This window comes from Hippocampus zosterae, chromosome 10, assembly GCF_025434085.1.
Source record: "Hippocampus zosterae strain Florida chromosome 10, ASM2543408v3, whole genome shotgun sequence".
NCBI classification, from domain to species: Eukaryota; Metazoa; Chordata; class Actinopteri; order Syngnathiformes; family Syngnathidae; genus Hippocampus; species Hippocampus zosterae.
Genome location: NC_067460.1, coordinates 21,579,809 through 21,597,314, shown reverse-complemented (window position 1 = coordinate 21,597,314; position 17,506 = coordinate 21,579,809). Strand labels below are relative to the sequence as shown.

At 44.2% G+C, this 17,506-nt stretch overlaps 1 protein-coding gene across 4 annotated transcripts in view; it reads left to right on the top strand.

Annotated features, from left to right (window-relative positions):
• The window catches only part of ets1 (v-ets avian erythroblastosis virus E26 oncogene homolog 1), a 36,023-nt gene that overhangs the window by 5,252 nt on the left and 13,265 nt on the right, over nt 1-17,506 (top strand). The window contains exon 1 of one of the 4 annotated variants that reach the window (XM_052078506.1): nt 10,649-10,978. The exons of 2 other annotated variants lie outside the window; for them this stretch is intronic. In XM_052078506.1, the coding sequence (XP_051934466.1) occupies nt 10,912-10,978 (67 nt within the window). In that variant the 5' untranslated portion in view covers nt 10,649-10,911. Of the gene's footprint in view, nt 1-10,648; nt 10,979-11,532; nt 11,658-17,506 lie in introns of those variants that run through there. One more of the 4 variants, XM_052078509.1, reaches the window with a different exon arrangement.

Genomic DNA, 17,506 nt, shown 5'->3' with positions numbered 1-17,506 from the left:
AGCGGCCCGGTAGTCCAGTGGTTAGCACGTCGGCTTCACAGTGGAGAGGTACCGGGTTCGATTCCAGCCATGGCCTCCCTGTGTGGAGTTTGCATGTACTCCCCGGGCCTGCGTGGGTTTTCTCCGGGTGCTCCGGTTTCCTCCCACATTCCAAAAACATGCGTGGCAGGCTGATTGAACACTCTAAATTGTCCCTAGGTGTGAGTGTGAGTGCGAATGGTTGTTCGTTTCTGTGTGCCCTGCGATTCGCTGGCAACCGATTCAGGGTGTCCCCCGCCTACTGCCCGAAGACAGCTGGGATAGGCTGCAGCACCCCCCGCGACCCTAGTGAGGATCAAGCGGCTCGGAGGATGAATGAAAGAATGAATTATAAAATAATATGAAGTCTTCATTTCAACGAATCATGTCAAACTACAGTACATGAAATCTTGTCATATCATTCGTATACGAATACGAATGATACGATTGGATCGATAAACAAAATAAAATGAATTCGTTTTATGTTGTATTTCTCAGAAAATTACAGACGTGGTCTCTTTCCTTCTTTTGACTTATGACTTTTTTCTCATCTTATTTTATAACTTGACTCTCATTTTATTAAACGATGACTGCAAACTTAATGTTTTAATTCACAATGATTCATAGAGTCTATCTCAGCCGTCTCCAGGCAGCAGGTACACCCTGAAATGGTTGCCAGCCAATCACAGACATAGACAAACAACCATTCGCACTCACAATCACACTTAGGGACAGTTTCAAGTGTTCCATAAACCTGCCATGCATGTTTTTGGAATGTGTGAGGAAACCGGAGTACCCGGAGAAAACCCACGCAGGCCCGGGCAGAACATGCAGACTCCACACAGGAAGGCCGAAGCCAGAATCGAAACTCGTCACCTCTGCACAGTGTGGTGAATGTGAATACAGGTCAGCCTTCGGTAAAATCATCACTTTTCAGGCTTTAGTCTGATAATTCATTCATTCACCTTCCTAACCGTTTGATCCTCACTAGGGTCGCGGGGGGTGCTGGAGCCTATCCCAGCTGTCTCCGGGCAGTAGGCGGGGGACACCCTGAATCGGTTGCCAGCCAATCGCAGGGCACACATAGACGAACAACCATTCACACTCACACTCACACCTAGGGACAATTTAGAGTGTTCAATCAGCCTGCCATGCATATTTTGGGAATGTGGGAGGAAACCGGAGCACCCGGAGAAAACCCACGCAGGCCCGGGGAGAACATGCAAACTCCACACCGGGAGGCCGGAGCTGGAATCGAACCCGGTACCTCTGCACTGTGAAGCCCACGTGCTAACCACTGGACTACCGGGCCGCCCTTAGTCTGATAATTACAACACTATTCTTATAAAATTTGTTTTCCTTATTGTCTTAGTATTAAAATGTTTTCATCATATCCAGTATTATCATTTGTCGAGCTGGACTGAGTATTCCTTGCATTCCTTGTTCATCATTTATGTCAATAATCCCCCCCCAACCCCCTCCTTAAATTGCCTTCCAACTACAAAGACCAAACACACATCTGTTGTTCATTATTTATTAATGCGTGCCCCTCACACAATAGCTCCTTGTGGATAAACAAATCGTAGCAAAGAAATGACTTTGCCTCGCAGTATTTGGGATCCTCACCCATACTTTGTCATTATTATTATCATTACTTTATCAGTGCCACGTGCACACATTGTTGTTTTGCATGTGCTGTTGGTGAGACTCGACCGCATGACATTGACTTTACTAGAAAACCCGCACCACTAGTTTCCTCCTCATGCCTTTCTTTTCTCTGGGTTTTTCCATGGCTTTTTTTTTTCTTCTTTTGTCATGAGTGTTTTATTTTAAACTGGAACATTCTTTCCAGTGCATTTGACTCTGGCCTCTTCTCATCCTCAAGCGTGATTGATGCTGGCAGCCTGGGACGCACGCTACAGTGTTAGTGTAAGGCCGCTGGGGTGCTTTCTCCTGTCACCTCCCTTGGTTGGATGCGGGGCCAAGACAGAGGAATTATTGGGGCAAAGGGTGGCCAGCTTTTTCCCAAGACTCTGATTTGGTCTCTTGAGCAATGCAAAGCGTATGCATGAATGTTTGTGTGTGTGAGTGTGTGTGTATGAAAAGGAGCCGGTATTTGATGGGATTTGCTGGTGTTTGTTGCCAGAGACACACACACACTCTTTTGCAGCTTTGATTTGGTTGCTCCAAGCGCAAAAGAGTTGATATAAACTTTGCTAAGTGGAAAAAAGTGACCTAGCTGTGACCTTATCTTTTGGGTGGGTAGGTGGTGGTGATGTGGGGGGGGGGGGTCATTCTGTTCCTAAATCCTCGACCATTTCCACAGTATTTTGAGGAGCTTTCTAGCCACCTGGAGATATTGATAAGAATCTTCTAGTGTCTGTCGAGGCTTTTGTTTTTTTGACCCATCAGTTCACTGGTATAAGAAGTGACTATCGAAACGCAATATGCTCCATGTTAAATGTCAATGGCTACGGAATTTAGGTTATCGTGTAAAAGTATTGTCCCTGACTAATACAAACGGATAAAAAGAATCCAACACTGCATGAATTAGCTATCATTTAAATGAAACCAGCCTGTTACAGTGTTGTAAATTAGCAAACAATATATTCACATTCAAGGCAATAAATCAGATTGGCACATAATGGCAGGTTATGTTCAGGTGGCAAACGTCGTGTTGAAGTTGTCCAGTGGTACCTGGATGAAAAGGTTTTCCTTTGTGGTCAAGAAAACAATGGGAACCACAAGAATATGGTTCCCTCTTATTTTGCAGGGAGTCCAACTTATTTTTCTCACGGGCCACATGATAGTTATGGTTTCCCGCAGAGGGCTATTTGAGGCTGTGAAACCATACAAATGTTTCATCTCCTCATATTATTACATGCACACGACAACTGATTGATAACTAGTATACAGCGATGGTTGTTTTAAAGTGCTCTATAAATACAGTTGAGTTGAGAAATTGGACATCAAGGATAATAATTTGTGCAACTATTGTTCAAGATATTGTAAAAGGGGGCTGAATAAGACAAATCACTTGAAACATATCTGTTATTATGTTTACATCTGACATTTCAAAATTTTGTTTGATATTTCTGCAAGAATCATGGAAGCGGATGCGCAAGTTTTGCTGCTGCGGGCTGCAGAAAATTAAGTGACGGTCCGTATTTGGCCCCAGGGCCTCGTGTTTGACACCTGTGCCGTAAATGCACTACTGTTTTACAACAAAATGTGACAATGTATGAATTTATTTTTGCTCCCGTGGGGCATTTAATTTTCGAGTACTATACTTGACAAAATACAATATCGGAGTGGTCACTTTATTTAAGCTTCCAGTTTTACAGCAAGGGCTTACTTACATAAGTGCACTCCTTATATGTGAAGTAAAATCTGTCACTGATATTCTAAAAGTGAGTGTACTGTGAATAAGTGCGGACTTGCATGACAAATATTGACTCATTATACTGCATCCTCATCCACTGCAAGAATTTAGGGGGGGGGGGGGAGTATAAATTTTAACTTGTTGAAGGAAAAGGTGACCGATGAATACAAATAAAAAAATGAAAACAGTAAAAATTTCCAACTTTCCTCAGAGGGTGAAACTCATACTCCCACCCACCCGCTGTGAAGACAAAATGGGGGGGGGGGGTATAAAAGTGACATGTTGATTGTATGAGAAAGAGTCCAGAGCAGATGTTGGATGCGAGGGGACCATCGCATGTTTGGCCCAGAGCCTGATGTCACACAGTGTGCTTCTTGACAGCCTACAGCCATGCCATGGTCATGTTTATACTGGCCCAGCACCATAATACACTCACACTATCTGACACCCGCGCTGGTGTGAACCTTCCTTGTAAAAACTCTCACTGTGCATATGCGTGTGAGTGTGTGTGTGTGTGTGTGTGTGTGATGGGCTACCTATTCCAATATGTGCAGTTTTGCCCATGAATGACCCACACGACCGTTCTACATTGGATGCACTGTAGACGCAGATTCATTCATTAAATTCCCACCATGCACTCTGTTGAGTATTGTATTACAGCATCCTCCCATTCAGCAAAGCAGACACACACACACACACACACACACACACACACACATTAACTCTTTAGCACCTCTGAGATCAGTGTACTTTTAAAAATGTCCTTCCATTTAGTCCACACAGCTGTGATCTGGCACTCAGGGACCATTGGCCTGTGTTTTATTTGATGTGATTTGACAGCTGGACACTTGGAAGGGCGGGGTGGGGGGCAGGGGGGGAGTGGGTGTTTTGGCAAAACGAGGGGGTAATCACATGGTGGAAAGTAAGAAGTGAGTGGGCGGGAAGGAGGTTGTGCAGAGAGGACAGATAAGAGGAAGGAAAGTCACAGGAGCGGGATTGGCGCTCATGGTGGGAGAAGAGGAGTCGAGTGGGCGTGGAGCAGGGGGGGTGACGTGTGGAGCGCCGCGGGGGAATATTGGGAGGGGGCCTTTCAGGGGCACGTCCACACGGGTGCAGGGCCATTTTTTATTTCTCCAAGTAAACAAGGGGCCCGCCGGGGGTCTTTGGGGGGTTATGGGAAAGGAGGAAACAGTGATGCTAATCAGGCCAGCGCACACTTCCCCCCTCCAACAATAAAACAAAACAAGAGTGTAAACACGGAAAAGCGACAGACAACTGCGGAGGAATGTGCTGTATAGCTGCTGTGCTCCCTTTATCACTGTTCAGAGGTCACGGGCATAAAGTCAGAAAACACGCAACATATTTCAGGTTTACTGTATTTTACACATTCATGGACCTCAAGGGATGCATTGGCTTATTACTGGGGTGGTACCCTTGATTATGGCTTCCGTCCCCCCTTTTTACAGCTTTGTCCCTGACATTTACAGCTTGTGAAAATACAGTGCATAGAATGTTCTTCAGAGTCTAATTATTTTTCCGATGGATGTGAAGGACACATACAAACTCCACTAAGTGCAGTAATTTTCATGTACAATACGTGCATGTGCAGTACTGTATGCGCAGAACTTCCTTCCATCATTCCATCCATTATCTGAACTGCTTTATCCTCATGAGCTTTGCGGGTGTGCTGGAGCCTATCCCAGCTGTCTTCTGTCAGGAGGCGGAGTACACCCTGAACTAAATGGTTGCCAACCAACTGCAGGGCACACAGAAACGAACAACCATTCGCACTCACACTCACACCTAGGGACAATTTAGAGTGTTCAATCAGCCTGCCACGCATGTTTTTGGAGTGTGGCAGGAAACCGGAGTACCCGCAGAAAAGCCACGGGGGAAAACATGCAAACTCCAAACAGGAAGGCCGAGGAATCAAAACTGCGCTCTGAGGCATACATGCTAACCAGTCGACCACTGTGACACCCCCCACCCCCCCCAAACAACCAGCAACTGAAAAAAAATAATCATAACGATGACTATGATGCCAACGTGCTCAGTCATTATACCGACAATGAGAAGACTTTGCGGAAAATGCCTCGTGATGGACGCCAATAACTAGGGGTCAGAGGTCAAATTTTGAACTTCGGATTTCTGCAGGCGCTCCCATCGAAAGCGTCAGCTAAATATTTAAACTTCCCTTTCCTTGAGTTCCGTGTGCTGACTTTCTATGAAGACTTTGTCAGTTCCTGTTCATATTGCAATGACGAATTGCACACGGCTGAAGAACATGCAGTACCGAAAGGCTTGCTGACGATGACTCTTACGATTGTATTAGGCAAAGGGAGTTCTTCGGTGACGTCCAATTGTTTTATACATGGCATTGCGAAGTTGTTCTTCCCCTATGAAGTCACAGTATGACCCTTTAAGATTGCAGAAGCCACGGATAGAACTGCCACTGATCCACTGGATAGCAGCCACAAAGATCCTACTGTTGGGATCCCTGAATGCGTGTGTCCATTCCACATCTGGGTCTGCGTTCAACAGCCCTGAGAATGAGTGACTGATTGATTAGTTGCTGAATGCCACCTATTCCCAAATGTAGCTTGTACATTGTCAGACATGCTCTAAACATGGATTTTTACTTTGGTTGAGCCATTTCGTCACATTTGCTTTGTATCAGTACGGAAGAAAAACACGTAATGCTCCCCGAAATTCATCATGCGAGTTAGGCAGGATTCTTCAGACGTTGAGGGGAGCACAACATACCTGTCAGTGATGTCTGAATGGAATAAAATGAGGTCATATTATTGGGAGGAGTCACAATTTGGCAAGAATAATGTTGCAAAATAATTTGTAAAAACTATACAAATGAAGGGCGGCCCGGGAGTCCAGTGGTTAGCACGTGGGCTTCACAGTGCAGAGGTACCGGGTTCGATTCCAGCTCCGGCCACCCTGTGTGGAGTTTGCATGTTCTCCCCGGGCCTGCGTGGGTTTTCTCCGGGTGCTCCGGTTTCCTCCCACATTCCAAAAACATGCGTGGCAGGCTGATTGAACACTCTAAATTGTCCCTAGGTGTGAGTGTGAGTGCGAATGGTTGTTCGTCTCTGTGTGCCCTGCGATTGGCTGGCAACCGATTCAGGGTGTCCCCCGCCTACTGCCCGGAGACAGCTGGGATAGGCTCCAGCACCCCCCGCGACCCTAGTGAGGATTGAGCGGCTCGGAAGATGAATGAATGAATATACAAATAAAGTTGTAGATACAAGTACAAGATATGAGTGTGGTCTTACGTGAATGCGTAATGCTAGAAAAAAAAAATCACAATTTGCGAGATATAGTCAACACTCTATAAGAAGAAAGTGAAGCTTTCATGAGAAAATAGTGATCTAATAAAGTTGGAATTTTTCCAAGAAAATAAGTTTTGGGGAGAGTTTCGGATAAAGTCATGATTTTCAAGAAAAAGTAATTGTAGTATGAGAAGTCAAGTCAGAATTATTGAAGAGACAGAAGAATAATTCTTTTAGGAGAATTAAGTTAAGTCAGATTGTTCTGAGAAAACGATGCAGCGGTGAGGTCAAAATATTAGAGACTGGAAAAATGTCAGTCAACCAGCAAATAAACTGAGCACAAACATATACTTGCATTAAGACACGGACTGTTGAGAATCTTGTCAAGTGCTTCTCTCTCTCCATCTGCCCAATCTAATATTTAGCAATGGAAAACTGGGGGGGGGGGGGGAAATTGAAGCTCATAATCAAATGGCACCCTTGAGTGTTGTTGTGGTTCAAATATGAGTATGATGAAAAAAAACCCCCAAACAAACACATAAATAAAAGTCATGTGGTGTTTTCAGCAAGGACTGATAGATAAAGCTGGAGTTGCGTGCGTCTACTCCCCCCCCACCCCCCACCCGATCCGCAACCTTCATTCATTGAGTGTGAACCAAATTAGAGCCGCGGACGGATGCATTTTCCCTTCAGCTGCTTCAGCAGAGCTTTATCTGAGAGCATGTTGGCAACATCACGGGCCTGGGTGGAGGGAGAGAAGGGGGAGGGCAAGACGATGAGAGGGAGGTCTGGGAGGCAAAAAGACTCGGAGGGGGGTGGGGATAATTGAATTATCTGCACAATGGAGTGATGGGGGGGCACGTGGTGCCACTAATGGAGGAAGAGATGTCCTTTTTAGCAAAGCTAATTGTACAGAAAAGCCTTTATTCAGGGGGGCTCTTCTACTTTCCCAAAGCACTTATAGCACGCGCGCACACCCGCGCACACACCCACGCAAACTGAACAGACTCTGGAATGCTGAGGCACAAGAGAAAAGAGGCACAAGAACGCATTAAACACCATTGGAAAGTCGCACACGCAAATAAACGCTCTTTAAGTTATGCTGCGAGTCAGCCAGCTCAGCCTTAGATCTCAGCAGGGGGTGGGGGGGGGCATCAAGCCTGTGGCACCTTCAGAGCCACTGATAGAGCTACCACAGAGCCACAAGACAACAGCCACAAAGATCCTACTGTTTTACTGTTTCACTGTCTGCGCGCGCGTCCATCGCCCATCTGTGCCCGTGGTGAGTTGCCTGAGAATGAGCGACTGATTGATCGCATGATCAACGCCCATTCACACAGAGCGCCACATTGTCAGACACGTTCTTCGCATCGATTACTTGGTCTGAGCCGTTACATTTGAAACGATGAATGCAGACCAAAAAAAAAAAACATGCGTATAGGGCGGCGCTACTGGAAATAAACAACCCAAGTCGGGCAGACGGGGTTCGTCTGACACGAACGGGAAACAACATTCAGTCGGCAGCCACAAATTCAATAACCTTTCGGTAAAGTCTGGTAAAAGGAGCAGGTGCTCCATTTGGAGATTAGAGACGTGCAAGAGACACAGATGTGCCAGGGAAACTGCAGCATCAGCTGGATGCGCTCTGCTGCAACGCCAGTCAACTGTCAAAACCATGGCAACGGCCGTAAGCGGGTGACGAGCATTACAAAACTGCTCTCAGACTTTCTGCGCCCAAACGTTCTCCGTGAATTTTGCAGTTTATTTTTAGCTCTTGCAGTACCTTGCAGTACCTTTGTCAAAGCAGGAAACGACACCGTATCTTCCAACAATGGTTGTCTTTTTTTTTTACTTTGTGCAAGTGTGCAATGTTGCCGCATCTGATAATGTCACTGAATGTTCACAGTTGATCACATTTCATGGCAATCTTTGTGATCATGTGATGATATTATTAAAAAAAAAAACAAGCTGGACAGAACTCATCATTGTCCAGATCAGCCATTTTGTAAAGCATCCAAGCAGTTGTTATTTCTTCCCATAGTAAGGTTTGAAATCGGAACGTTACTAGTGAAGGGTTTCGACTTTTCTCCGTACCATCATCCAAGATTAGGGTGCCAGTGTTTATGAGACGCCTCTGTAGGCTACGTAATGAATTTAATTCAAAGACAAGCAAAACGAAATGTTAAAACATCGTTCCGTATCCTCTCGTATTTATCGTTCTGACTTCATTGCCTAATTATGTGCTGTGTCACTGGTATGCTGTTATGTCACAGCATTTAGCATCAGGCTAACCTACATACCCACGGCTGGGTGTGTAGGCAAACCCGATCAGGTTCACCGATCTAGTCTGTACTGAACTACGCCGCTTTTGGTCGAAACAAATGATGTCATGAAGACGAGAACCATATTTTGAATTCCTTGATTCTGTGGTATGTCACTCTATTGGTTCTTTCGTTTATCGTCACCCAATGAACAGATAACGATGTTTATACTGTAGCTCCAGACCGTACAGTAAACCATCAATGGCATTGTTCCGTTACAAGGGGAACCAAAAAGTGATCCTAGACTAGGTTATTCTGACACACTTTAAATATAAATATTATATCAAACTCACCCAACACCTACCCTGTGCTCCTCGAATCTTCACTTGTGTTAATACACTTCTTTTTTTCTGCAATAAATGTATGGTAAGGAACAAGGAAGACAAATAGAGCTATACCGGTGTTGAGTAGCACCCGCCGAGTATTAGTCAGCAGCACCGTAAAAACCCGAATTGCCACCCTAAGGCACCAATTACGCAGGCTGTCCTTTTAAAAACAGATACAAGGGAGTTCATTAACAGACAACAAAGATGTCCACTCAGAAAGACTCACTGACTAAGATGAAGTACAAGGCACTGTTCCCTCCCCCCCGCTCCCCCCACCCCCTCATCTCCCAGTCCATTCTCCCCCTCTTTGCTCCGCTGCTGAGGCAACTCCCTTCGCCACAGAAACCCACCAGCACACTTCCCAAACGAGGCTCCTGTCAGGGCAGTGAAACCTGACCCAGGCCCGCTAATGGAACTGCTGAAGTGGCGCTGGTTTGAAAATCCATACGTGATCGATATCCCGGGCTCCTCTGCCTCCATCCACATCATCCCATTTAGAAACACTCGCATGCATTGCCAAGCAGTCCTATTGATGTTCATATACTTTCAAGACAAAGTACAAACAAGGTTGTTCGTGATGCGGGTGGATTGGAACGGAGGCTTTTATTTCAGGGGGAAGGAAGAAATGTGTTCTTGAGGTTCTTTTGCTCACAGCAGAAGAGGGAATTACTGTTCTATTCTGTAATCTTCCAGTTGCCATGGAAGGTGTTTCTTAATAGTCCTTTTCCTTTTCTTTTTTTTTCTTCCTCATTGTGGCAGAACCCCCCCCCCCCCACCTACACAAATTGATTTTGATAGATATACGGTAGACATAACGATAAGATTCACCCAACCAATTCAGTAATGACATCATGAAAACGTTTTTGACTCATTCTGTTGAATGGAATACGTATTATAAGGGCATATCCTGAAAAGTGAACTATCATGGGAAATGATATTGATGAGTGCCATTCTAGTCCAGACAATGCTTCTTAAATGAAACATGGCCCGATTAGGTTCATCCTTAAATCACTAAATTACTTGAAATACACATTTTAAATGAGAAGGGAATGGCATTTAACAGGTTAAACAGCCCCCTGATTGCTATATTTTCCACTCTCTCTTTTTCTATCTCGATGAAACATCTGCAACATCATTTTCCGGAATGTGTAAACTTCTGTGTCATGGCGGTTTGGGGACTAGGTACACTCAGACCGAGTGTGTGTGTGGAGGGGGTGTAATTGAATTGTGTATCAACTGGCACTCCCGTCCACCTTCCTCCTCCCCCTCCCGCCTTAACCCCGCCAAGCACCGCCCATCTCAGCTGCCGTCGTTCCATCGATGCAACGCCCCTCGTTAGGGACAGAGCGGAAGGAGTGAGTGAGCGTGTGAGTGTGAGCGAAAGAACGAGGAAAAAAAAAAGAGTGTGGGCAGACGGTGTGCCGGGAGAAAGACAGCCAAGTTTGGAAGTGACCGAAACCAGAATTTTGGTTGAGTTTTCGAGACTAGAACGAGGCTCCATTCAAAGCGAACGGCGCGCGCCAGTTTCCCTCCCTGATACTGAGTGATCGGAGCGGGTAGAGTCGAAGCGGCACATTGCTCTGATGATCATGACGGCAGCTGTCGATATGAAGCCGACGTTGACAATCATAAAGGCTGAAAAGATGGACGGTGAGTGGATTTATTGAAGTTGTTTTTTTAAACATTACGTGTGTGTGTGTGTCGTGCGGCTGGCGACGGAGCGACGGTACATCATATCCATTCGTTTGGCGCTAATTACCAGGCACATGACGTTCGTATTTCAGTTTCACGGTTGCTCAATGTGGGACTCCGCTTGAGAAAAATGCAATCGTGCCAGTGACGCAATCATAGAATAGCATCTGCTTCATGGTGGAATTAATCATGTTGTGATCTGAAAGACGTGAGACCAGGATGCAACAGTGGGAAAAGTTCGCACGGCCATTTGACGTCTTAACTTCTTTCCCACGTCCATCCTCGTGCGTTGCTTTTATTTTTTGAGTGTGAATTTCACTCTCGCTTTGATCCCAATCGAATTCCGTGTTTATCTCCAGCTTAACTCTCATCCTTGACCCCGCCAAGGCTGCTGTCAGTAAGGGAGGCTCTCGAGTCCCCTCCATCACCAACTCCCTGGTCCTGTTCCCTCCCTCCTCCCTCCTTTTAGTAGCCCCATTCTCTTAGCCGCTTGGCTTTTTGAGGCGGGCTGAGGTGATGAATCTGCAGTGTTGAGGTTTTTGCCTATCTGCTGACCCTGCTTGCCTGGAACTCTTGGCTTACTCCAGGGGCAATCCGGGGAAAGACCACAACTGTTGTCAGCTAGGTTTTAAGACTTGTGGATTTCACTCGCTTTGTCTGTGTCTGTTTATTTTTAGGCATTTGCATTATTTGCACTTAATTGCAGCTTTTAGCCTCCTGTGCCTTCGCAGCTCAAGTGCGGTTTTAAAAAACTGACTTGGTTTGTGTGAATCATGTCAAGTCGGGCCTGACTTACTGCGTCAAGCCCTCTCCTTGTCAGTACCCGTGCTGACGTTTCATTCCAGTGATCGTGTTAATACGGTGCACGTTATCTTGCAAAAATAATTTAGGCTTACGCAATACTGTACGTGAAATGAATGCATCCTCTTGTGCGCCTACAGTTTACTATCTGAACTAAAGTGTGCTAATTAAAAAAAGGAAAAGCGTCCTGCTCTGATTGAGAACAATGGGCCTAAATTTCGCAAGCAAACGTAGCAGAAGAAATTAGCCTGAAGATACAAAGGCATCATTCCAACGAAGCTCATTTGAACAACGTAAAAACAAATCCTCACCGGTAAGGATAATAACTTAATACATGACAACTACACTTTTTGGATGGCACAAGGGCTCGTTCCGTGTCCACCTGGTTTCCCGGAACACCTGCAAGCACATGTTGCATATCCATAATGCTAATAAGCTAAATGAGTTAATAGGCTTTCCATATATTTTTCTTTCTTCATCTGGCAAGTGTGAAGTTTCAATCTAGCCAAAGTCACTGAACTCTCTCCAGGGGTGGGAACTCAAAAACTGTCAAGGTCAAAGGGGCATCCAATGAAGGCCAACATTGCATTTTTGTACTTCCCCAGTCATGTAATCAGTTCCTTATTAAGCCAAGTTACAAGAGTTGGAATCCAACACAGATTTTGAAATGGTCTACAATGGAACCTTTGAGATCAAACCCAATTGGTTCCTGGACATTGGTAAACTTATAGTTTGTTCGGATTGCTATAGAAACTGAAGAAATCAATTTTAGTGTGAAATTGAAAAAAAACTTGACTCTACATGCATTTATTTAAGTTACATTTCAACATCCTTAAAGTTCAGAGACATGAAATGTTTTCAAAGTGCTGATATTTTGACCACAAATGATCAACTCGTAAGCCGCTCCCAATTGAGACTCCCAAATCATTCGATATGCAGCTCGATGACCGACTGGGACATATGATAGAATTGACAGTGACATATGAAGACGTACGTGCACATCAAAATAAGTGCATCACTTTTAAAATGCAAACATAGCATGTTCTACTTTTTTTTTTTAAACCAAAGTAACGTGATGGTCGATCAGACACTGTGGATGGGCTTCGATGCTCACTGAGCTGAAAACTTGCCTGACGTCATCATGGACAGTGAGTCGAACTCTGCAATTTACGATAAATAATTAACAGTGGGCAAAAGCCCACTGTTGTAATAGCCCGGCATAATATTTGTATGCTAAAATAAGGCCCGTCAGTCCAATCCAATGTCTTCCATTTGAAGATATGGCCGTATTTTGAAATGGAAGGCCTTGGGAGTTTTTCTCCAATCGAATATTGGAGAAAGTTGTCAGTCAGTTCCAGTTTGGAGTGAGAAGAAAATTCCAGCTGTCTTGGTTAGGCATTAAGGTCAGGGTTTAGCGAAAGACAGGAATGTTCCTGTTGATCATGCGTCATGCATGGCCGCAAAGAGGAGCAGGAGTTCAGACGGCAAACTTTTATCTGATAAAAATGCTGCGTTCAAAGTGGTATTCCGCTCATTCGTCTTGAGAGCCTTTTTTAAGACGTCTCAATTCTTCTGCTGTGCCTCCCACTCTGGTATGGCTTAGGAGAGTTATGCCTGAGCGATGTTTTGCGTACGATTCCTTTTCGCTTTAGTGTCTTTGTGTCAGCACTTTTTGTAGCGTGTGCTGTGTAATATGTGCCATAGTTAGCTCGTACGCGGCCGCCTGGCAGCTGTGCAAACATTGTTTGGCCGATCAGAGTTTTGTTTGATGTGGTCTGTCAATGAATTGAGCCAATTAAAGCTAGCCATGCCCATGTTTTTTTTGTTCCCCATTATTGTCTATGTTACAGTTTTGCCAAATTGGGAACTAAATGGTGTACCGAATCAAAGCCCTTTCTAGGTCAGTATGTCCCTCTTTATGTCACGTGTCACCCACAGTCGATCAGATGATCAGTCATTGAATTAAGCGGGCAGGGCATGGTGATGAAATAGACATTTGAGCTTTGATGTTGATATAATTCTCTGGAACAATTATTTTTACAAGACCTTGAGATGACGACTGTGAATGACTACTATGTTTCTAAAGATTTAAGATCTTGCAAATACAAATCGAAAATGGTTTACAGATTGACCCACCTTACTTTTCAGTTCAATGTAACATCAAGTTGGCATTTCCTTCATTGCTTCCTTGTCATCTGCCGCGTTGCCCGCCTAAACATGTAATCATGACACTTAGTCGGGCCCTATCTTAGTTTCCCGAGAGAATGCAAGCCTTAATCATTGCTTATAAAACTTAGTCATAAAGCAAGGCGTGTTACGCCAGCAGTCTGCTAAATAGCAAACATATGCTGTGAGCTTGGGGAAGGGGCGGCGGGTTTTTGAAAGGGCCAAAGACCGCGCGAGGTGCGGCCAACTAATGGTTCCGGCGGCTTATCAACATGCTGAAAAATTAAGATGAGAAGTGTCTGCAACCTGTCTTTATGCTCACACATTGCACAACTGAAGCATTAGCGTGAAGAGAAAACATCTGGCTTGGCAGACGAAATAAAACAAGTTTTTTAAACTATTTCCAATGCTTTGTTCACCCTCCCACTCAATCCGCTTTCTCCCAATGTGTTCCTCTGACTCCTTCAGTTTCACACCCCCTCACCTTCATGTAGTCTGGAGTCGGCCCTTTGCCTCCTCACTGAACGTGACGGTCGGTCTACATAGTATCTGTAACACAGTCGGGTGGATCTTTAGGATTTTGTTGGTTCTGCTTCATGGCTCCACATAATCTTGACGTTGGCGTCGCGCATTCCACAATGTACTGTGCCAAATGTAAACAATGCCATTTTGGCAGGACAGATAATAATCTTCCCATTCCAGTCAGAATAGTGAAAGCATATTGTCGTCAGAGAGGAAGCTTTGGATGACACGTCCCCTCTCCTTTTGTCTGACTTACAGTATTTACACGGGGAGTGCACATGGCCTTAGTGCCATGTATTCACTACACTCGAGCAGTCGCTTGAAGTAGTTGTATGGCTGTTGGCCGGATAATAAATGAAAGGGACTTTGCAAACTTAGACCGGCGCTGAGAGATGATTTAGCATAGCGTTTATGCTAGCGTGGCGCTAGTACAACACAAAAGATGGATATAAAATGGGACTAAAGGGAAAAAAAATAAAACATCACGGTACAATTGCTGGCCATGGTATGACTAAACTAAAAAGGAAAATTTTTCCGTGGGTTGACATGCTGCGTCAATGCACCATATTAACATAGTTAAGTGAATATGGCTTTGATAAAGACAACGAGCTACATACTCAGTCTAAATGCACGCAAGTTACCATTTTGATCAAAATGGATGTTTTATTTGTTGGACTATGATGTTTTTTTTTGGGGGGGGTGGCAAAAATGCAATGAGTAACCCATTCCAGTTGATCTGGTCATTAATGTCAATAACCGTAGTGGATGTAGATTTTGTGTAGGACTCCGAGCCCTAGTAAGAATCCAACCTGTCCGTCTTGCGCATGTGTCTCATTATGTCCTTAGCATCAAAGTCAAATGCGTATTCACTTGCTCAGCATGTTGACTGATAAATGCTAATTTTATCATTGCTGTCCATTGTAAATCAACATGGTGCTGTAAACAAATGCACACGAGGGGGTCAGTCACATGACATCCTTAGGCCCATTCATTGAGGCAGGTTCTATTCTATAATAGAAGTTTTCTTTCAGTTTTAGTCCGCTGTCTAGGGACCCGGCTGGTTTGTTTCGCTACTTGGGCCCATGCTGCTGATTGAGATTGCTACATAGTTTCCAGATTTGTGTTTGCTTGTTTCCTCTTTTCCCAAGTGCTTTCTGCACAACACCTGCTCACACGGCGTGCAAGGTTTTTGGCAGAAGGTGAGCAAGTGGACTACAACTGTAGAGAAGCATTAATGTTGGACTGAATGAATGACTTGCCAAACAAACCTGATAAAGAAAGGCGTGTTTAGGCGGGAGGCTCTGTCAAGTCCAACTCTTTGCTGCCTCGTGTTTAGGTGGTTGTTGTGGAGTAGGAGAAAAATATTTTCAGGAGGCCAATAAATGTCAAGATTTTTTTTATTTTTGGAAAGACCGCAAGACATTTTGAGAGAGGACATGCTTTTGTGTGAGGTGTTGATCCTTGCTTTGTGCGATACCTGAAAACAAAATTGCCTGAACAAATTGCTCTATTTGGGTGTTGTTCAACAAAGTGTACTTGACTGTATTCTGCCTAACCGAGTCAAATTACTTGCCAAAGTCTTAAATACAGTTTATCCTAGACATGTCAACGACTATTCAAGACATTTTTCCACAGTGGTTGTTTTTTTTTTTCCTTTTGGTTTCTATTTTTATTAATTACATCAACTAACGACATGACATGCGTCTCAGTTATTTCAGACGTTTTCTCGGACCGCGTGATACGTACTTTATGCATCAAGAGAAAAGTTTCTGGCTTCCAAGGAATTGTTCTAGTGTTTGTTTAATGCATATTTACATGGTCAGGTGGTCACATTGTGAGTCAATAGGCAACAATTTAACAAGACGTGATCATTTGTTTTTGCGTCATGACCAGTCACACTGATAGTGTGACTCGAATGCACCCCCCCCAGCACCCAACACTTTCATGGGGATGAGTCATAGAGAGACAACAAGAAGCAGATTTTTTTATCGTCCATGATCAATTCAAATCCAACCCATCTCGGATTGCAAAACACTTGAGTGGTAAATTTCCACTAATCTGACGGACTTGTTTTGAAACTTTTATGAGCTCAGCTGGTGAGCTTAAAAAAAAAAAACACTCAAATGTATCTTAAAGCAAAGCAAACTGAGGGATGTTGCCAGATGTTTTAATGCTCCTAATAGCCACAGAGTCGACATCGAGCCTAAAATAGAAAAGTCGTTAATCTGGTGCTGAAGCAGTCTTGCCACTCAGGCCACGAGGCACGTTTGGTCACATGAGAGATACACATAAGAAAGCTGAGTGACATACATTAGTGATTGTAATACGGAGATGGAATGTAAAGCATGTGGGATGAAGACACTAGTATGGGGGAGGCATTTATTTATCAAGTATCCATCTGTAGCCCATAGTTTATCTCCTGCGCATGTATACTTTCCCACCACTAGGACTTGGGTCTCGGTTTAGTCCAGAGGAACTGGCGGGGGGGTGATGATTTGACTGCCACAAATAATGCACACTTGCATAAGGGACCCGGTTGCACAATGTTTCAGTTTAGATGAAAGAAACAGGCCATGTTTTGTGGAAAAATTGCAAAACACAGAGTAAACTGTTTGTCAGATGGATCGTCTGTTTGGTTTCATGCCCAAACAGTCCCACAGCATCTCCTGTTTGTTTACAACGGTTACGGGGGCCTGTACTCAAACCACCTGTATTCTCCAGTGGAACAACTGGATGTTTTATTTTATTTTATTTTTTTCCTGCTTGGTGTGGGAAGATGCTTGGTAAAATTCTAAATATTGAACTCAGTGGAGTGACATTGACAGCAGTGTGAGATTGTGAGGCCTATATTGGGGGACTACAAAGATATTTTTTATTTTTAATTTTAGCTCGGTTCAACTATTAATTGTAATTTTATAGGTGGCAAATGACAGTCTTTACGCTCCTTTAATTTTAATTTTTATTTTTTTACTTGAAGAAGAAAAGAAGGTTGAGTGA